This window comes from Rhipicephalus sanguineus, chromosome 4, assembly GCF_013339695.2.
Source record: "Rhipicephalus sanguineus isolate Rsan-2018 chromosome 4, BIME_Rsan_1.4, whole genome shotgun sequence".
Lineage (NCBI taxonomy): Eukaryota > Metazoa > Arthropoda > Arachnida > Ixodida > Ixodidae > Rhipicephalus > Rhipicephalus sanguineus.
The window spans coordinates 85557498-85579747 of record NC_051179.1 but is presented as its reverse complement, the minus strand read 5'-3'; the positions used below and the strand labels follow the sequence as shown (position 1 = coordinate 85579747).

Genomic DNA, 22250 nt, shown 5'->3' with positions numbered 1-22250 from the left:
AGTACCACGAATCACCAACATCCGACAAGCTACGATTGCCACCAACGTTTCGCCACAATGTCCAGAATATGCTTATAAAATTTCTAGTTTCGTTTTCGCCACTACCGCCACCTCTAGGCACAGAGAGAAACAAACAGGACGCCATTCGGGAAAGGGATCAAGTCGGAACCAGCCAAAGGAACCTCGGTTGGACATGGAGCGCAGGCGACTGGCGATCCTGCTCCAAAGTCTAGGACATCCTCGATAGGCTGTCTTCGTGTGATCCCTCTGTTCATGTTTTTCGCGGAACCTCTCGTGTTGTAGGTATGACGGGTCGTCTCTCCGCGCGGACTGTTTACGGAAAGGAGTTGATTAACCGGACCGTCTCCTCGGAAACTTGCCAACCTCGGGACTAGACCTCGGGAAAACAGCGGCCGTGATGATGGGTGAGTGTTACAAGGAACGACCTTCGAGAAACATTTCTTTTTCCGCTTACCTAAGCAGCCCGTGTGCGTGGTGGCAGCGGCGTTAGAGGCCGTCTACCTTTCTTAATTTTTGCTCGAGCCTCACGCGGCCAGCGATCGTTGACTTTCGGGAGTGAAGTGCTGCTGCTACTGTGTGTTTCGCTGGCTGCAAAAACGCCGTCGTTCCCGTTTCGACCTGCCTGCGTGATGGTTGTTTCTAGAAGTGAGTACACAGCTTGCGACGGTTCGTTGGTAACGTGTAACTTTTGTGGCTACTTGCCACGATCGTTGCCCAAATTAGGGCGCTCGCATTGCGGGCGTCGGTAGTGCCGGAAGGGTCTCTTGCTTACAAACATCTGGGTTGTCATTCGCGTCACGTCGGCGGCGTCTTTCGAAACGGGAACACCAGCACGCTGCCTTGACAACGCCGGCGCAAGCGACAGTTTCGAAAGCGCTTCGCCGATCGGCGTTGGCCTCGCATTGAGAAGCGGGCGAAAAATCAAAAGGAGCGGCCCGCCGTTTGGCGACGCCGACAGGATACGGTCAGCCAAGCGTGGGAGGTCGTTCCGGAAGTACAGTGAGCCGCGTAACCTGGATATCTTGCGCGCAGTGAACAAAAGGGGAAGAGAGGCATTGTTCGAGATCCTCCCTGCTTGACCGCTAAAACTTCGAGACCTCAGACCGCTTCGCCTACTTTATAGCCCTCTCCATTTGAAACGATGCCGCTTCGATGGGTCGCTGGCGAGATAATGACTTTGAATTGAGGCGCAACCAACCCAGTGATGCAAGATTCGCGCCACTGAAGTGGCTTACGACGTTTTCATTCAAAGACGTTTCAGTTCTGGGTAATGTTCAACGCAGCTACGTAACGTTGCCATCCCCAGGTACTGATAGTCTGATCTGAAATATGAATCAGACCTGATATGTAGCATTTCATCCATAAGTTGGTTTACGACACCACTCGAACATAAAATGCCTTGTGTTAGTGTGCCGAAGGTATAAACGTGAGGTCACTGAGCATGTAATCAGTAAAAAGTTATTTGTTATCGCTAAATTCAGTTTTGCTGATTTAAGCAGTTATTTCGTGCCAGTGTGTTCAGGGAAGCTTTGTGTAAAACTATGGAACATAGAAAAATTTTTCCGCTAGACTCCACTCGGAGTTCTTACATAGAAAAACTAAATTATAAGTATGTAGAGAGTGGATCTCATGCTATTTGAAATGGTAAGCCAGGAGAATATGTTTTGCCTGGCAAAAGCTGACGGAACACAAGCTGCATACCAATATGTAAAGCATCATGGCAACTGGGGACAGGTTTGAAGAGAGACTGGCTACTACATTGCCCAGTTAGCTTTCACTGTAGTAGATCATTCAAGTAGCATCTAAAAATGTATGTGGCTGGTTGTGCATTGCTCTTCGATAAGAAAAGGACTCTCAAGTGAAGGCAAGGTTAGCTTGTTATAGATTCATATAGTGTTATCACACAAGCACAGTGCAGATTCTTGGAAGTTTGCATGAACCATGGCAGTGGCTGTCGATGGTATTACTTGTGGTGTAAAAAACAAAAGTATGTGTTGATTCCTGGCACTCTTGGAACTGCAGTGGTTGAGTAAAAGTGGAAACAGCTGTTCAGCTTGCTGTAAGCACGGCTGCGGTGGTCGCATTTCAATGGAGGGGAGGTGTATTGTTAAGAGACCCGTGTACTGTGCGACGTCAATGCACTTCAAAGGACACCAGATGGTCAAAGTTTACACCGCCCTCCTCTATGACATGCCTCATGATGATATCGTGGTTTTGGCATGCTCACAAAAGGCTGACTATAGAGCAAGCAGTGACTTGGAGAAGGCTCCAGGCAGGCACCTATCCGTACGGTACACTACTCCACGCAATGTACCCCGGCAGCTTCCGTAGGAACTGCAGATACTGCCCGGAGACTGCTAACACCCTTTACCACAAGGTATGGGGATGCCGGAACAACCCAAGTATCCTGCCCATAGACGAACAGAGCATCCAAAGAAATCCGGAACACCAGTGGGAGGCGTTGCTGACGTCGCTAAACCCTGAGGACCAGTTCCGGCTGGAGGACAGGGCTCTGGCATCAGCTGCAAGCCATGGCTATGTGGAATAAGGAAGTCACCCACCTCTGGGCGAAGAGAGCCTGGTCGTACAATAAAGTTTAATTCTCTCTCTCTGGCATGTAAAACCCCAGATATTATAATTAGCTTGCTGTAAGCAGACATGAGCACTGGCCTTTTGCATATGTTAAAAGCGTTGATTGCTATTATGTCTATCTTGCATGCAAACCGCCTGCACAAAGGCCTAAAGCAAATAGCACTTTATGCCACCATACGTGGTATTTATTTTTGGCACATCGATATAGCAAGGCATCAGTCGCAAGTTGAAAGGAAAGCTCACTTCGGCCAAAACATTGAGCTGTGCCTGTCATATTGGAAATGACCGTTGTTCTGCATTTCTAATCCTGCTGCTCGTAAGCACCGCAATAATTTTCTTTAACTAGCTAAGTTACGAGTCTTGCCATGCCTGCGAAATGAATATAAAGGCACTAGACCTACCCTTGCCATTGTCTCTACAGTTTTAGCCATGACTTCTGGAAAATAATGCATGTAAGGCAGGCCAACGTAAAGTGGAAGAAATGAGAGACAAGGTTGTTCAGTGTCTAAGATGCAAAACTTTTCAAAAGTTTGGTTACATCTGGAAGATTTAACAACATCATGATGAGAATTGAAGCAGTGCGATGCTTGTTCTTGGCTTTGCCACTGTTAACTCAAACGTACGCATGGCGCTTTCACTGCCTTTTTTGCATTCTGCGAGGAACCAGATTCCGCAAGTCGAATTTCAGGATGGTCACTTTATTAACTGAGCTAACTAGGATGGTCGCAATTGGCAGCGTGAGGGCGAATTAGTCGGTATTTCAAAGCTTGTGCATACGGAATATTTCAAATCAGTTCTGCGGAATCCCGCAAGGTGGCGGAACGGTTATGAAAAGGAAAATTGACCACCACCCACTTGTAGCACAAAAGCTACAAGGAAGTTCATAATGATTTCCTTGTTTCAAGTGAAAAGTAGGATGAAAGCAGACAGTCATGTTGCCATGGCAACAGGCAGACAGTCCGCTGGCTTATCTTGCAGAAAACTGGCATGAACCTTTCTACCTTGTTTGGTAGAAGTTCAGGGGAAGATGGAATGCTGAAGAGATGTAAAATCTTTGGAACACGGGGTGTCGTTGGAGCCAGTGGTTCCAACTTTTCCAACACCCTGTGTACCAAAAAATTTTCATTTCTATCTCGTTTGTGGCAGGAGTGCTGTTGTCTTCTGCTAATACATTTTGTTGTGGGATACGCTTGAAAATCATGCCAAATATGTGTATCTTTAGAAGCTCCTAAGACTGTGCTCGTGTGATGACTTCGCACAATGTCATGTGCTTGTGCTGGTGAACGTTTCACTGGGGAATTCGGCCGTGTCACTTTGTTCATTTTACGGAGGAATGATATACCTAAAACGACGCTAGAACAGCTCACATTCCCCATGGCAATGTATTGCCGTCTTTCACTTGACAGATCTATGATTGGAGGTTCTTGTGGTGATGTTTCGAAGTAGGCCACATTACTAGTCTTTCCTGCAAAGTGCCACACCTACATTTGCCACGCTCCGCAAAGCTTTTCATTTCATCTTTCACCTATCATAATCTTGTGCCTGTGTGCAGATGGGCTGCCCCTACCGGGAGGCTGCGTGGACAGGCGGGGCACACCTGTGGAGCATGGTGACCGGTACACACCCGAGGGCAAGGACCCCTGCGAGCAGTGTACCTGCCAGCGTGGACGACCAGACTCCTGCTCCATCACGTCCTGCTACCCACCAGCGCACTGCCACCAGCCGTACCTGAGGGGCTCGGGCGAGTGCTGCGACTACGCCTGCAATGGCACCACGCTTGGCTCACCCGATGGTTGGTCACGTTGTGCACTACATATTTGTTCTTGTTTTACATGCATGGCCTTTTATGCAGAAATGTGTATGAAAAAACTAGGTTAGAAGGCTTATGGCGATGTAGTAGTGCCTTGGTAATGATGAAGGCGCTGTACACTTCGCTCAGTGCCTGATGAAACAGTGTAGGCTGAGAAGAATTGCACACAATATGGAGAGAAAATAAGAGATGAAGGGCAGAGAGCACTGCCTGGTTGGTTACTCTGCGTTGCAGTAATGGAGTAAGAATAGAGAAAGGTGAGAAGCTGACAAAAGACATGCATTATAAAGTAGGGCGACATCTGTGTTTCAGTTCTTGTTAAGCATTTTAGAATATGCCCCACAATGCAAACTGTTGGGCACGTTCGCCGAGTTTAATGAAGATCAAAGGTTGCCCAGGTAAGCCTTTAGGAAGCAGGTGGCGACACGCCACCTGTGCGGCCGTCGGCCATACCAGTGGCTGTGTAGATGTGATGGGATATTCGTGAAAGATGTGACACTCTTTCTGAATGAAGCAAAGCTAGTTATTTGCATGTGATTTCGGAACTACCATGGATGCCACTTCTTTAGTGATGCGCATGGCTTTTTTGTGTGTTCCAGAATGTCACAGGAAGAGTGCATAACATCTGCAATTCATTCTAGAAACATGTTCGTTGTAGACGCATCTTTTGTGTTGAAATGCGTTACCTTCTCCACCACACACTCTTGCCCTTCTTAGACATTCTTGTCATTCTTAGTGCAAAGTAAAGCCAAGAATGTCATTGTCACACCCAGGTTTGTGCATAACAGGCATTAGGGACTGCTGCATTAACCTAGTGTGGGAACGAAGCTCTTTTACATCATAGCGCATGCCAAATCATCTAAGGGTTACTTTGGCATGCATTTTTGATTAATCACTTTTCGCAGCACTTCCACATTTGTGGAACCACTTGTTTCAATGAATCATGCGACAAGGCATTCAGTAATGTGGTGTACAATGTGCCCATTTTGTCAATGCATGCGACAGCTAAGTAGTCTGAAAAATTGTGAAAATGTTGTGATGAGTATGCTTTCAGACAATTTTTTTTTTGCCATGTTCGCTTCTCCTGGGGTAGCGAATTGGTTAATGCGAAAGTGGCACATGTGAGAGTGATCATGGATAATGCTTTGATTCTTCTTGATAGATGCGTCAAAGATTGATGTAGGGCAAATACCAGCAGCTTGTAGCAAGTGCTGCGCTTAGTGATTGAAATGTGTTGCTCTGAGGCCGCAGCTGCCGGTACATGTTGCGCTGCTCGTGAGCACTCGTGAAAGCATGCTGGTGAATTGTAGTATGTGGTGTTGACGAGTGTGTTTGTGATGCTTGGAGAGGGCATCTGGCCTGCAATCGTCCACTCCATGTTTTTTCATGGCTGCATGCCTTGTTTGCTTTCTACTCCATGCTCACTTGCCATGCTGCTTGAAGAGACCTTCTGGTTGCTGCTTTGAGGATGCGAGCTGGTTGTGTGCATGCTGTGAGGGATTTCAATGCACATTAATGGAGACATGCTAGTGTGTCAGATGGTGTTGGAGCAGAGGTAAGGTGTTATAATTTGTGCTCCTGAATACAGACAAACAAAAATTCCAGGGCTCGTGGAAAAAAAAAAGAATGGTCTCGGTTCATTTCATTTGTTGTCTCTGTTTGATTTGTATCTGCTGGCCGTCTTATCAGCCTTACACTTCGCTACATAAAATGCACTTGTGAAAAGTGCGCAGTCAAATCCTTCGTAATGGACATCCGATAAGTTATCGCCATGGAAGTGACCTGCTCTGTACGATGTGGCACGTGAGTGCAGAGTCACAAGCCCATCGGTTGCAGCAGTCCATCCACACAGCCACAAAACACAGAACGAATGAATATCCTTTTTCTTGTCCTTTCTGTATTCTGTTCTTCGTAAAATTCGCGATGCCTACAATGATGAATGGATATCGACTGGAGGAGGTCTCATAGCAGCACTAATGCTCTTGTTGCCCTGCGTTTACCCCATTTCATCAGCTCACTTTCCTGATCACTTGCAGAGGGCGCAACAAGTGCATTCAGCCATGCACTTCGTGTGTTGAATTTCAACTGCCAAACACTGTGCCGTCTGAAACGTTCAGAAGAGAAAGGGGCTAGTGAGAAAGCTTCATTCAGCTTTAATCTAGTTCCCTTTCACTTTGGTGCCAGGAGCAGATGTGCAGAGTGCCACTACCCTGGGCCTTCGGATGGTTGCCAGCACGGTGGCGTCATTCCTCATCGTGGCTCTGCTGCTGTTCATGATCCATCGACTACGCAAGAGGCGCCTACTGGTCATGATACGAAGTCAGTCCTCAATGCTTTCTTTGTTCCCATGCAGCGATTTAGTTTTGACTTCAGAAAATAACTTGGAATGATTTATACAAAATGATCAGATGTAGCGAGCTTCGCATACCTAGCATTGTTTGAATTACAAGGTCTGTTTGTCTGTTCAGTGAAGAACAGTCTACATCTATGCCATGTCAAGAGCTGTTCACAAAAAAGCACTATGAAATGATGATATTCATAGCGCGTTTGGCACTGTTTCAACTTGCACTATTTGCACTTGGTGACAAACCCCATGTTTTTCTGTCCAAAGTTTGACTACAGTGTACCTAAGTGTAAAAGGACTTTCAACATAAACTCTAGGCAAGTGGATCATCACTGTCAAAGTGAAAGAGTAAGCTTTTTCCTCCCATTATCAGCCTTATATCGTAAACCTGTGGAACCATGGGCATTGTAGCTGTGATTTGTGTTGCACAACAAAATTTTTCATTTAGTGCAACTCAGTTGATTTCGATGAACGGGTGGTTGCCACACCCGTTGCAGTGCTCAGTTGCTGCACAACTGCGAGGCTGAAGAATAATACGAGTAAATGATAACAAAAAGGAAGCTAAAAAACATGACTCTATGGAGACTAAACCGGACTGGTACTTCAGAGTGTAAGAGCAGGGAGGAGATTACAAATACAGAAGTTCAGTACACAGTAATCATCTAAATGGAATCACTGCGTAAACGAGACAGTTCCCTATTTGTTTGGTTTTAGATTTGGGTAGCGTAAAAAAAAAGACCTTCATTACTTGGAACAGAATTTTCGCAACTGTTTATAAACGTATTCTCAGCATCAAGCTGTAAAGAACTTTTCCCAAAAGAGGCACAACCTGAAATATTGTATTGTTATGGCACCTGTCTTCCATCTGGAAAGCCATCTTTAATAAACAGTGACCAGGGCTCTCCCAGCACAACTGCATCTTATAGTCAGCCACCAATTAGAGCAGTAAGAGCTAACTCTTTTTTTTTTAAATATTTCGCTGGCGTTTCTTTGGAATCTAAACAAGCAAAGCCTTGTCCTTTCAGAACCCATGACCATGCCCCGTGCTACAGGACAAACTAGCTGATACCTTTACTTTGTTATGCTTAACATAACTAACAATGTTAAGAGGGCATATGGCAGACAGTGCTGCACCTTGGCACATCTTTCTCTGTTCTCGGAACACCTTTTAATTCGAACACATGTTGCCAGTTCCTCAAGGTTCTATTGAACGAGATTCTGGTGTAGGAATGTGTCAACGAGGTTTCGTTTATTACACGCATTGCATGGATACTTGCCGTGAATGGTACTTTCGTGTAATGGGCTATTTATCTGACCAACAGGGCTGAATGGGTGCCGGGCAGCAGCCAGCCTGGAAGAGGCCTGCTTGGCGCGGCAGCTGGCACTTGAGGAACAGGGTGTTGGCTTCCTGGGCGGTTTCTGCCCTGACCCCCCTCCCCCATACACCTTCTGGAAGCCCCCAGAGGCTTACGTGCCTCCAGGAGAGGCCCCGCCTCCTTACGATGCTCCTCCTGCACTTATTGACCGACAGCAGGTCAGTAGTGGTACTTGAATATGTGCGCCGCTTTGGTAATGGAAAAAAAAAAAGTTGCTATCATCTGAAACTTGTGTGAAATATAACAGACTGCAATCACAAGTAGAGGTAGGATGAATTTGTAAATTACCTTTCCGCAATACCACAAACACCATTCTTGTCCACCCACTGTGGTAGCTCAGCAGTTAAGGTCTTGTGCTGCTAAGCTCAAGGATGCGGGTTCAGTTCCTAGCCAAGGGCAGCCGCATTTTTATGGGGTTGAAATAGAACACGTGCGCATGCTTTGATTTAGGTGCCCGTTGTTGTAGTCATGACAACATTGTGGCACCTTCATAGACTCTTCTCCTCTCACATTATCTTTCACGCCTCCTTTTCCCATTCCAAGTACAGGTTAACCAGCCAGACATCTCTTTTGGTTACCCTACCTGTCTATTATTTGCTTCTCTCTTTGTTGTAGTTCGGGTGGTTCAGCTTGTACAACTTTAATTGCTAGCCTTTAATGAAACTTGCATTGGCGCTTTAAAAGTGCACCTGTAAAAAGAATCGTACGCCGTACTGATTACGCAGGAAATTGCGCCAAATTCTACCGAGCCATTGCCGCGCGTTGCATCGGCCACACCTCCCTTGCTCTGTGGAGGCTCGTCAACCAGCTCTGAGGCAGGGGAGCCACCTCAGCAGCAACGAGCAATTCGCTCGGATGCCTACTACGAGGACGGGCTGCGACACGTAACAGTCGTGCTCGTCGGGGACCAGGCAGCACGCAGGCGACTGTCACACTGCGAACCGTCTGTACGGCACCTGGTTCAAGATGGCGACAAGAGGCTAAGCTTGCAGGTGAACAATCGGGTACAGACGCCATACTCCTGCACATGCAAACCAGTCTGCGGAGATATTCCGTATTCCAACCTACGGGACTCGAGAGGAGTAGCTTGTGACGTACTATATATATTTGCATAACTTGCCTCTTGCATGGTATGTGCCCCCACATATTTTGCGCCGACTGTCCATCCCCGCGCTGACGCATGGCATGCTTGGGGGGGACCTGCTGTTGCAATGTAGCATGCACACTTCGGCTGGTGCACGAAAAAATTCAGACAGAATTCCCTTTAAAAGAGGGGTGGGGGTCTTGATTCATTTTTCTTCTTTTGTTACTAAGAAATTGTCATATTACTTCATTAATATGTACAGTCAAACCTCGATATAACGGAAATGGATATAGCGAATTATTGGTTATAACAAACTAAATGACCAATAAGCTTGCCTTTAATACAGTGTTAAGAATATATGTTTATAATGAACTTTCGTATATAATGAAGTTATTTTCATGTCAGATGCAATTTTGTTATAACAAGGTTTAACTACCCATTTCAAAAGTACTAACAGCTAAAAAAAATAGTTGCAAGGAATCCCCCAACCTAGTCGCAATAGAATCTGAGTGTCATCTTTTTTTTTTTTTCAGATTAACTTTTTTTTAAGATTACCTGCCCCCACCAACTTGCGGTGTGGCTAGTGCCGTAAAATATCTTCCACTTATTTTGTAAGTACAGTGGCCGGTCGATCAGTCAGCCTTACTTTGGTGTGAGCGTGGTGAGGCCTCTATAGATAAGCATCGGAAATGCACAGAGGTGTGGCAGTAGCCATCAACCTACACGCCAGTACGACTTATTGCCAACAACTCTGTCATGATAAGCATCTTTAGCTATCGCGGCAGCACATTTAGTGTAGTGCTGTGTAAGTGTATCCATAGGCAACAACCAAACCTTTATAGGAAACAACCCAACCGCACTACGCCACTGCCTACTTTTGGAGGACTGCTTAACATGTTACTAGCAGAAACTGGCAGCTTGCTGTCACTGTGTTGGTCCAATAAGTGCCACACTCCTGTACGGTCAGGAATGGCTTAGGAATGAAAACACCTCACTGCACATTCACTCCTGCGGCAAACACACACATGAAGTGTAGCAAGTGTCCTAGCACTGATGTCATTCGCTTAGCAGGTGATGTGATGCACACATAGGTTTAGGCACCATTGGCTCCACGCAGCAGCAGGTACCACGTTTCAGTGATGCAGTGCCGGTTTCCACTCAGTAGCAGATCACTTTACGAACATGTGCACGTGCATCGAGGAAAGGCGAACATGTTGTCCGCTCAGCCACCATGTTCATTTTTGTAGTTTCAAAATGTTCACTGGTATCGCCACTGTGTGCTATTGCGTGGCAGTGTGAGAGCACATTCTTTTTTCCGTGCAATGGTAAGACAAGCCAAAATGTGTTGGAGTATTTGTTGGTGAATAGGCCTGTTCACGTGTTCCCTACAGGTCATGTGAACATGGTTTTATTATAGTGCTTAGCATTCTGGGACATGGGTTTATGGCTTTGTCAATTATTCGTGCTTATCGTTACTTGCGGCCACTTTTGGTCAGCTTATCTTTCATTTTAATTGTGAGATTTTTCGGGTAGAATCAAGGAAATACAATATTTTCCACGGCATTTATAACCTTAGCAGGATGTTACCGAGTGCGTGCTTGGAAATTTTTGCGTAATTTGCACACTGCATTTTTCAAGTAATAAAGTAAGGAGGGAAAAGGTGCACAAGTTACACATGAGTAGATATGGTAATGACAGTGTACAATGTTTTGATAGAAAAATGGGAAACATTCAGCATAACTGCTATGAAAATGTCATTAGAGCAGAAAACGGGCTTGTATACACCTTTAAGAGCTATGCACTTGAAACCTAATTGATGCGCCTGTTTTGTACGATTTACTGGTTCCAACGTTCGTGACTGGGAACAGAACAAGTGACGTAACACAGCTATGCTTCTTTTTTTGCCTGTTAGTACGCAACTTCAAAACATGACCATTCAGCACCAGTGTTCACTATTGTTGCCACTGGTTCTACCTGAGGGCTTTGATAAAAACCTGTTGTCAGTTCAATTCATATTGCAGCTTTAATTACTACAAGAAACACTATTCTCCAAGCAGACTAACTCTGTGAAAATCTGTACAACAAACAGAACAAAAGGTTTTCATCCAAAAAACTTGCTTAAGTTCAATGTATTTCTTCTTGCTACATTTACGTGAATACTATCCTTCGATTCTATGAAGATATAGCTCTTCAAGGGCTTAGCTCTACTTCTTTAATAGCTAAAGCAGTTTGAAGCTGCTCACTCACAGCCAGTTTCGTCTCTCGGTTATTGACTGCTATCGTCATTATTTGCAGGGCCCTCCTCCGAATCAGAACAACAATGTGTACCCTGACCCAACCTCCTGGGGGGGAGAAGGCGAAGAAGGTGGAAGTGAGACAAGCTCAAGCTGCACTGCCAGTGTGGACGACCGTCAGGGTGCATTCAGCCCCACCAGCAGCGAATCGAGTGCTTCCGCAGATGCCCCGGAGGTCGGCCAAGTATCGCAGCCCGCAGCTGCCACCGCTGCAGACCCGCCCAAGGCGAGGCATCCCTTAGACAGGACCCTGCAAAGGCTCAAACGCTTCTCTATGCCCAAACGCAAGGCCTCCAAGAAGGCCTCCGCAGCCGGGGCGTCGTCGTCGGCCGAAGGCATCGCCACCTCCTGCTGCCTCGGCCACAGCTCGGGCGTGGCGTCGAACAAGAACCGGACCGGGGAACCCAAGGCTACGGGTTCTTCGGCACAGGGTAACCAGCAGCTGCCCGAGAGTGCCGGTGGCCTCGAACGGCTGTCTGCACCTCCAACAGAGGCTCGGAACTCTTCTGCCACCCTGCAAGAGACTGCGGAAGACAAGGTCACAAGGAAGAAGACGGGCAAAAGAAAGCTGTTCTCACTCCCCTCATGGGACAGCACAGTCCTGCGGAGGGTGCCAGAAGGCTGCAGCGAAGCACGCGATCCGTCGGAAGCTCGCGTCGCATCGGAAGCAGCTACACCCACTGCGGGGAGAGTGAGGGGCGCCACGCGTCCCAGCTCCCTAGATCTTCCGACGGCCACGTCGACGCCCAAGAATCTCGCTTCCGCCTGCCCTGTGGTCATCACGGTCAAGTGCAGGCCAGTGAGGACAGAACCGCCCAGTAGTGGCGCGACGGATTGCCGGGCAGAGTCTCCGCATTCTTCTTCTTCGTCGGCGTCTGCCTCCTCGAAAACGAACAAACAGCGGACGCCGGAGGTTACTGGTGCGGGTCCGAAGCCGAACGGTTCTGTGACTGTGCAACCGTATGTGGAGGCAGTGCATACAATTCCACGACAGAGCGTTGCGAGGCAGGTGGCCCGTCTGGAGGCACAGGGATTCCGGCCACCCAATGCTTCGTGCACCTTGCAGAAGCACTGCCGGAGTGCTTCTCACGACAGTCGTTGCCAGGAACGACTACACTGCAAAGCGCGGGAAGGACATTCGGCCTCGCAGCCGGCTGCTCCCTTTTGAGTGCGTGCGAATGTGTGCTCCCCCCTCATGCGCCCACAGAGATGGGAAGACTGATCAGTGATGGGGCTCCTTCCTTGTAATAAATGAACTGATAGGTTCTTAGCTTAGTGAATGTCATAGGAGCAGCGAGTAGGCATAAGCAATTTTAGATACTTCAGTTTTGTGTGAGTCGTGCTTGTGGTACTTGAAGTGAATGCTCAAGCAGGTTATTTGTACCAAGGCGATGCTTTGGACAATGACGAAGGATGTTCGAGCTTAATTAAATGGCCATGCAAAAAAGAAAAAGCCATCTCGTATGCATTGGGGATATTAAGGTGCTAAACTGCTAGTTTTAAGCATCAGGTGTCCCGAGGGGCTCAGTATGTTAGTAGCAACTGTATGATGCCATGACAAAAAGGGAAATAAAAGTTTCAATATTGAGCTGTAAGATTAACTAATAATTGAATTTCAAATTTAATTATTATTTAGGATCAGGATTAGAATTGCGATGATTGCAAATTATATGTAACCATCCTCCTTACAAAACCCCATTTTTCTTTTTATTCCTACTCTTTCATTACCAAAATGTCTGAGTAATATTCTAAGTTCAGACGATTTGCTGTTGTGTACAGTTTGAATGAGCAATTAATTTCCTCATTGAGTTTCTTGGATTAATTGTCAGTTGTCTTTATACAGCTTTGAGCATTTCTTTAGTTGTCTGCAAGTTGCCGGCTAAATTTCAGAAATCTAAGCTAATGGCAGCAATACTATTGCTACATAACCAGGAGATATTTTATCAACTTCCTATCTTTGAACCCTTAGTGTTTCTTAACAAGACTGGTGATTTTTTTTTTCATGACTACATGCACATGTGTTCAAGAAATGGGACCATTCCTAATTTTAATGCTGTGGCAAGAATGTTCCATTTCATTGCAATATGCAAAGGTTGCATCAGCCACTTTAGCCACTCTGTTCAAGTTCAAGTAAATTGATTAGCATTTTGCTTGAAACTGAATGTGAAAGATGACCTGTTTCATGGGTGCTTACATCCTCAATGCTGTGATGTGAATCTCATCTTCTTGTAATTGACATAGGCTAGGGATTGGCGATGGCGTGAGCGTCGCCATTCAACAAAATGTGAAGCTGAAAGAGTGCATCTAAGTAGGGTCACAATGCTGATTAGTTAAAATGTATGCATAAATTTTGTGGTGTACATTTGCAGTTCATTCATTACTGCCTATTTATTAAGCGGCTAATGTACGCTCAGAATCCTGTATGTTTTTATGTGAGCGTGCAGAATGCACACATGCCCTTTTGAGAATTGTAAGTGTGTCGGGATATCAGACTTATCATGGTGTTGCACATTTGCAGGTAGCTTATGCCTGTGGACCAGCTCTGATAAGAGCTACCTTGATAAGATGAGAACTTTGAGAAGAGTTGCTTTGTTTGCCAGAAAAATATGCATGCAACAAAAGACAGTGCTGCAGTTATTGCTAGCCTACCTTTCAGAGTTTTTATGAATTGCTCAAGATAAGTAATGCTGTATGGTTCACGTGCATCATGCGAAGCTGCAACGTAATATACTAATTGTGTAACCCGTATCCAAGGTTAATGAATGTGGAAAATGAGGACTGCTTTTTATACAGGAATGACAGGAGTTCTACTTTAAAGCGTGAAATCCTTTTTAGTGGTCATAGTCTGTTGCACACGTTGTGTTACATCCTAGAAAATCTACGGAGGATCCAAATGCTTCTTGAGAAAATAAAGCCATCTTGAATACATAAAAAAGATTCTTTTCATTTTTTCGGAATGAGATTCACACTGCCAGAGCATTTCTGGAAACTGTCCAACTCATCTAAGCTACTATCAGGAATTCCAATTTCAGAGACTATGCACGCAGTGTTTTATTAAAGTTCGGCTGCTGCTTCTTCTTGTTGTTCGGGTTGATGAACGATGGTGGTTGCTGCAGCAGCTTTGATTTAGGCACGCTTCAGTGCTTCTCTATAATATCGTAATCGTCATTTGTTCATTTTTGCGTGTGTATATATGCTCGCACACATACAAACACACGCACGAATACATAATTTTTACGCATAGTTGAAGTTGAAGGGTCCCTCTCCCTCGAAGAAAATTTCTGGCTACGCCCCTGCTGGCGCCACAAAGTTCACACATCATTGCAAATTTTTGCGTCGCCGTCGGCGTCACCGTAATGTACCGCTTACAGTTAAAATCGATAACATCGCCCCGCGCGTCGTATGTTCTAGGTGCGAGTGAAAGTGCGCGAGCGCTGCCGATGTACGCAACTTAAGCAGAGATGAAACGAACCAGCCCATCTACGTCTCCATAGGAGCCGGAGGGGGTCTGCGCGCGTCCAGCAGAAAATGCGTACTTTGACGACCAGGCGTGGTCGCCCGCAGTAGCGAGCTCCGTATCTTTAGAATAGATCAGCAGACGCCTCACGCCTTTCTACGTGTTGTGTTCTCATCGCAAAGTTTTGCGTTGAAGCACGAAGATCGCTACACCCGCTGCAGCGCCCGCGTTTTCTTACGTCAGCGTTTTGTTTGAGTTGCGCCAGGTCCCATGTTGAAGGAGTCAGCCTTACTTCGCATAAAATAGGCGAAAGCCTTAGATGCTTCACCAAACACGATCGTGATGCAAAAAATTATGACGTCACAGATCGCCAAAATTTATGGCGTCATCAGTATGCCACATAACGTGACGTTACATGGTGACGTCATCGCATGACATCGTTGCTTGGGCGAAGGTGGACCGATCACGGAGGCAGTGCAAAACAAGGTAAGGTGCAGAAAGCTTACGATGCCTCCGATCCTGGAGGCACTGCAAAACCACGGTAGTTGCAGAAAGCTTTCGGAGGGGGGCGCGGTATATGTTCAATACATTTAAAGTCACTGGAACGAGAAAAGTAACGCATTCGTTTTGTTTTCGCCGCCACGCCCTCCCAGCTCCGGCCCCCTCACGCGCACGCTCGCGATTCGTTTTTAACGGTCACGTGATCATTTGGCGCCATAAATGGTCCCGCTCACTCGCCTCGCTTGTTTCTCGAGACGGCCGGCTCACTGTTCTCTTTAAAATGGAATGGAATCAGGGGCGCAGCCAGGGGGGGATGGGGGGGTTGACCCCCCCCCCCCCTCCCGAAAAAAATTTCTTGCTACGCTTCTGAATGGAATGGAATGGGAAAAACTTTATTCAGGTCCGTCTGGGCGTGAACTAGCACGCAGCGGGCCGCTCTCACGTCGGGACAGATAGGTCAAGCCTCTCCGCCACGTCGCAGGCCCGTTGGACTGCCCATAACAGTGGCGTAGCCAGGGGGTGGCACACCGGGCCCGTGACCCCCCCCCCCCCTCGAAATTTTTTTTGCCATGCCATACAGAGCGCAAAATGGCACTCGACCACATCTGCTTGCCCAGCCCCCACTTCAGATCAAGGAGGTGCCCCCACCCCCCGAAAAAATTACACCATCTCCCGCTAAAGGGGACCATGAGGTGATGCGAAGCCGGAGCACTTGCACGATCGCGTTCCGTTGGCGTTCGTTGGGCATGCTACCGACCTCGCGTCGTGGAACGCGAAGAGGAACGCTACGCGCGTCGTGCCTTCCCTCTAGCCTGGCCGTTAATTCTCACAGGGCGAGCGAGGAACGCGGTCGACAGGCACGCGAGAGGGGGCAGCTTAGGAGAGGAGAGAGAGGGGTAGGGGACGCGCATGCGCTGGCGCTCATCGCGGCATTGCGTGGGAGAGAATTTCGGCATGTCGAGCCCGCATTTCAGAGGAGTCAGCCGAAGCAAGCGCTGGACTGAACGCGAGCAGCGCTCTACCACTTGAAGGAGAGGAGATTAGAGAAGGAGAGTAGCGCATGCGCCGCAGGAGCAGAAGCGAGAACGCAGGAGAAGCGCAAGCAAGTGCTGGGAGAGAAGCGGAGAGAGTAACGCGCAGCTGTTGGAGAGAGGGAAGGAGGAGAGTTGCGTACGCGTAGTGTGAGCGCGGACGCCCACGCCGCGGGACATATCCCCGAGCAAGAGATGCTTCGTATCTAAAAAAAATTTGCAGTGGCTTAGCTCGGCTATGCCAGGATATACGTAGCGTTAGCAAATGTTCAGCTGATTGTTCTCAGCTTTCCAGATTGTCTAGGATTATTAGCCTTCTTCTGTTCATTCATACGCTGAACAGCTAATTGCCAGGCAACTACTTCGGGATCCGATGAGATAAGCTTCTCGGCTCTTCTGCGCCGTGGAGCAGCATTTGCGCTCTCCTTCTTCATGGCGTTACCCACCTGCAAACGCCAGTCATAGGCGCTATCAAGCGGCTCCAGCGCAGTGTCAGACGGCGACTGCACAGCGAAGGCGAATAGCTGCGCGCGCGCCGGCGCCAGTACGTCTACGACGTCACTCCTCTCGAATGCGCAGACCAGCAGCGGCGAGTCGCGCGCGGCGGTGGCGGAGTCTCGCGCGCGCCGGCGCCGATGTGTCTGCCGCGGCTACGACGCCCCTCCTCCCGAACGCGCAGACCAGCAGCGGCGAGCCGCGCGCAGCGGTAGCGGAGAGCGCGTGAGATGCCGGCTCCGGTGAGCCAGCTGTGTGACATCACTGATCCTCGCGCATACGCAGCACGGCTCATGAGGATCCACGCGAAATCGGCTCCGGCTAGGCAAGTGTAGCTAACGCTACAAAATTTCTGCCTACGCTCCTGGCCCATAGTCGTGCTTCTAAATCCGGACTGCGTAGCGCAGCATCCCACTTGGACGACGTAACGTCTTCGTCAAACCGTAACGCGGGGCACCGCCAGAGCACGTGGTCTAAGCTGGCAAAGTCTGAGCAAAGCGCGCAAGTGTTTCACGTCTGAATTTCGGGATAGGTCCTAGCTGTGCAAGAGTGCGGGGCAAGGATATGCCCCGACTTTTAATAGTCTTTAATTGCGATATCGTTTAGACGCTTGATCGTTAGCAAGCTTATCAAGACATCGAAGACTGCCTAGGTGCTGCGCTTTTGGATTCAGCGACCGGCGAGAAGCGGGCAAAACGCGCTTAAATTGCTATTACGAGCGGAGCAAAAGACGACAAGCGACGGGCTGTGTGGCCGCACGGAATAAGGCAAAAGTTCCCACGAATTATAACCGCCTCTGGTTCATCGCAGCGCCCCCCCCCCCCCACCCTACTAAGTCCAACGTTGACTAAGTCAATGTATGGGGCTGATTTTGCGCCCCCCCTCTTTGGTGACTGGAAGGGTCAATGGACAGGGCAGATTCCGCGCCCCCCCTCTTGGGTGACTAGGGGGGGCGGCCGCTGTGAGGTAAATGCTTCGTTGAGTATTCGCAAATGTTGTTGCGGGGAATGTTCATGTCACCCCTATAGTAGCGCAGCGTGTTTCGCGTGGTTACCTGAGAACGTTCATGCACAATAACATTGGCGGGTAGCTCCCATTACGTTTGGCGTAAAACTGACGCATTTGAGCTCACAGATAACGACGATCAGCGCGCCATGGAAACTGACAACATTTCCAGTGCAATCACTTTCCATTAGGCTCGCTTTTGATCGTTCGTTTCTTGACGCGTATGCTGTTATTGTTGCTCGCATTGATACTTTTGCAAGGCAACATGCACCGGGCTGCGAATTCTGTGTGAACGTTCGCCGCATATATTTTTTTTTTACGTATAACGAGACATGTGTGGCATACCTGTTTTTAAGGTTCCTGAAAACGAATTGCGACCTAATCTCTTGAATGACGAGAGGTGTGCATGTTCCTTAGAGTGTCGGCTTCGGTCCTCCTTTATTAGCTTCATGAAAAAGCTGCCCTGATGTCGCAAGAAGGAGATCTTTAAGGACTCGTTTTTCTTTGTTAGAAACTATATTAATGAGAACTAACAGACAATAATGGCAAGCAAAGCATAGGGGATGTTGTATCTGTTGTATGACTGTATGTAGTTATATATATATATCTTACCCTACGCCTGCACGTCACTGTTCTCTAGCATGTACCGAGGTGATCAAAAGAAACGAGAGCAGCGCGGCGCCCGTGTGTTCACCTAGCTAAGGCGTGGGAACAGTCTATAGAAGCAATCTATAGAAGCAAGATTAGTCTTCAGAATCGTCCCGTTTCGCTGTTTCAAGGCTTGCGTGGCTTAGTGCTTAGTGAAAGGTTCGCCAATTTTTTTTTGTTTTGTTTTGTTTCCTCATAGTACTAACCACCTCTCTAAGTTTCATCGGGATTGGGGCAAATCTCCCACATTAGGTATATCAACCATCAGTAGAGGGCCTACCGCTTGCCGCTGCTCAACTCTGTCGAAGTTGATACAAATGTAGGTTTTAGCGCACTAATATAGCGTCCGCTCGCGATGGCACGCAAGAAAGATCTGTCAAAGCGCGAGCGCAGAACATCACGACAGAAGAAAAAAATTCACAGCATATCCACGGGTGAATGATGAAGAGCTTGGGCGAAGCTCCTGAAGCAATCATGGTTACACCGTGAAATCTTCAGTGGTTTCGCCCAGCAGTAATCAAAGCGATAGCCCAGTACATCATCAAAGACGTGACAAACACTGTATCTATTTATACAAGAAATTTTATTAATCGTAAGTGGTAGCTAGATGTGGCTTCCGTTCCCCCTTAATTATAACGGCTTTATGGTCGGTGAAGTGACGGATCGGTGATGGGTCGTAGTGGGATGTTTGCAAAGACGAAGTAGTGGGTAGTTGGCAAAGGTGGCTTCCGTTCCCCTTCATTATAACGGCTTTGTGGTCGGTGAAGTAATGGATCGGTGATGGATCGTAGTGGGATGTTTGCAAAGACGAAGTAGTGGGCAGTTTGCAAAGAATCGGTGATGGGCCGGTTATGCCTTACGCCGGACGCGTGACAAAGTTAGACTAAGAGGAGCTTCGCCCCTAAAAAGTTATTTTTTTTTTCCTATAAATAGTTTGTCCTTGGGCATAGTAAAACACGGTGTCAAATATACACGAACAGATTTGATTCGTGCAGAAAGTCAAACAGTGAACTATCATATGGTCGCAAACAATGATCAAGTTCGAGTGGTCGTACTAGACCGAGGCCTCGCGCGGATGTGGCGAATACGGCATACCTGGGCAAATGCACAGCAAGTGTGTCACTTTTCTTCCCTTGAATATGCCATGCTGAATATGAGTGCTATTGGTTTACTTTGATTTGTCTTAACAGGGCGATTGTAGAGCATTAGCCCCGGCCACGAGCGCTGGCCCGCGATTCACTTAATGACTGAACCACCCCTCCACGAGCACCAGCTACATACCACGACATCCTACATGAATGAGTGGTTGGGCGCCCGCAAAACGCATCCAGGCGCGTAGCCAGAAATTTTTTTCGAGGGGGGAGGGGGGGGGGCACCTCCTTGATCTGAAGTGGGGGTCGGGCAGGCAAATGTGATCGAGTGTCATTTTGAGCTCTGTATGCTATGGTAAAAAAAAAAAATCGGGGGGGGGGGGGGGGGGGGGGGGGGCGATATGCTCACAAACCGGCTGATCGTTCCATCTCTCCTACAAAAATTCTCCTATGCATATTTCTCGTACACAGATACCCGATTCCCAGTGAGCGAGCTCTTTTCGCCACGCACAACCGAATTGCTACCAGCTGCGAAATGTGGCAGTGTGTGGATGAAGGCAAAAGGAATAGTTACATACGTAGAATAGTTACATACTGGCATTTTAAAAAGGAAAGGCGAAGTAGTCTATCTGTCAATGAGGAAGCGCTAACCGGCAAGCGCCCTTATTTTACCCGTCACCGTCGTAGCCTCCACGAATCGGACAACTAATGCGGCGGTCCCTTTCACCCTGCGCCTTGTGCTTGACCATCTCCTTTTTATTTTCATGACACACCCCGCCCCTCTTCTGCCATTCCGGTCAAACGCACCGGTTTCAGCCCTGACCCTGAAGGTCGACCACTTATGTACGGCGGTCATCTTTCCCTCCAAACCAACCCTCCCGAGTCCCCAGCTTCGCTCCGCCACTCCGTCAAAGACGCACCGTACGCGGCAGTTACCTCACAGAGACAACCTGGGTGTCACAACCTCACCTGTGCTGGTTAAAGTGCATGCGTCCAGCACATTCCATTGTCTATCTGAAACTGTGTAGCTCGATCAAGACACTGGTAGTTATGCATGTCTCATAGTGCCACTATGTAGCATTACCTCGTGCAGCCCGGTAAAGCTTGTGCAAAAATGCATTTCCTATTATCAGCACACCGGGCCTAGGCACGTATCCCCACTTGCAGTATTTACAAAGGGAAGACAGCAGTGAACAGAACATTCTAGGATGCGTAATAAAACAGTCCAACGCACAGGAAGCGAGAGCTGGAGGGAGAATGCAATTGAAAAGGCGGAAAGTGCCAGGGCCATTCGTCCCTTCACTGATCGTACCACTGATCGTAAGATACAGAGCTAACTAAATTGATTGCGTATGTACTTCATCACTTTGACATTATATATATACCCAAATTTAGTGTGTTTAGGCGCGAAAGAGCGGATGTCGGAGGGCTTGCATGCCTCGAAATCGGTGCCGTGTAATGCTCACTTTCACTTGTCCTTGCGAGTCGCAGCGCTCCCAAATATAACTGAAATTTCTCTTGTATTGTAGCCAGAGTTTGGCTTTGACGAGCTTCCTACTTTTCTGAAGCGTGGATTAGCAGAAGAAGCTTTCCAGGGCCATTATATTCCGGAAGCCGTGGCTCGACATTCGCTTGCGGACGGCTGTCTTTGCACTACCCAGTAAGTGTCAGGACTGCGATGAGGTCGCTGCTGGTGTTTTTTTTCTGGTAGCGCTGCCTGGGCAGAGTCTGACGTCTATAGAAATGACCTGGACGCCGGGGAATACGAGTGTGCTCGGGGACAATGCGGCGGCGCACGCCGCTGCTGCTTCCGCAGGTGGGTCAACCAATCTTTATCTGCCCCCAACGCTCAGAATGAACCCTTATGAGCCCATACGCCAAATGGCTCCTTCGGCCGCAATGCACTAAGTGCGGACGTCCCTACGCAGTGCTATTAAACACCGCGTTACGGCGGTTACCCCACCGGTCCTCTTTTCGAGCCAGGCTCCCCTTTCGCGCTCTGAAGATGCATTCGTCAATAAGGTCTTCGCACATTGTCCCTACACACCGCACTCTCTAGCAAAATGGCGACAACCCGACATTGCGACAGTGACGTACACACACTGCATGCAGGCTGCGCCGCCGCGCCGACCTTGACCACTTATTATGGGAGTGTTTTGCACTCGATCAAAGGCGAAAGGCGGTACAAACTTTGCAATACACGAATTATGGTGAAGCGCTGCTTACAGATGCGAACACGCAGCTATTATTTGCGTAGTATAGAAATCAGAGCGGCCTGATCAGGGTGGTTTAGGGGGACTGACAAGCCACTGTAGTGACCGCACACAACCTCAGTACAAGTGACTGCTACTTAAACGAGTGGAAAACCTAAGATGCTGTGGACGATTATGGTAGTCTGACAACGTCCCGCCTATCCCCACGGAAGAGCTGCGCCTCCCCGTTTCACAATAAAGGACTTTCCATCGATACATCAAGTTAAAATTTTCAGTGCATTCATCCTC

The 22250-nt window shown here is 48.0% G+C and overlaps 1 protein-coding gene across 2 annotated transcripts; it reads left to right on the top strand.

Annotated features, from left to right (window-relative positions):
• The first annotated feature begins 166 nt into the window (after window positions 1–166).
• LOC119390361 (uncharacterized) lies at window positions 167–12878 on the top strand. 2 transcript variants are annotated; one of them, XM_037657965.2, is made up of 6 exons: window positions 167–425; window positions 4166–4405; window positions 6614–6742; window positions 8090–8301; window positions 8869–9135; window positions 11523–12878. In XM_037657965.2, exons 1-6 carry the CDS (start codon window positions 419–421, stop codon window positions 12687–12689), a joined length of 2022 nt encoding a protein of 673 aa, XP_037513893.1. In that variant the 5' UTR covers window positions 167–418; the 3' UTR covers window positions 12690–12878. The 2 variants fall into 2 exon arrangements, with proteins under 2 accessions (XP_037513893.1, XP_037513892.1); XM_037657964.2 differs by having other exon boundaries at window positions 6608–6742.
• The last annotated feature ends 9372 nt before the right edge of the window (window positions 12879–22250 follow it).

Bases quoted from the DNA above. Each gene is read 5' to 3' on its own strand.
- LOC119390361 (XM_037657964.2), top strand. The intron at 6,743-8,089 runs GTCAGTCCTCAA...TCTGACCAACAG, and splicing joins CCTACTGGTCATGATACGAA to GGCTGAATGGGTGCCGGGCA. The intron at 9,136-11,522 runs GTGAACAATCGG...CATTATTTGCAG, and splicing joins ACAAGAGGCTAAGCTTGCAG to GGCCCTCCTCCGAATCAGAA.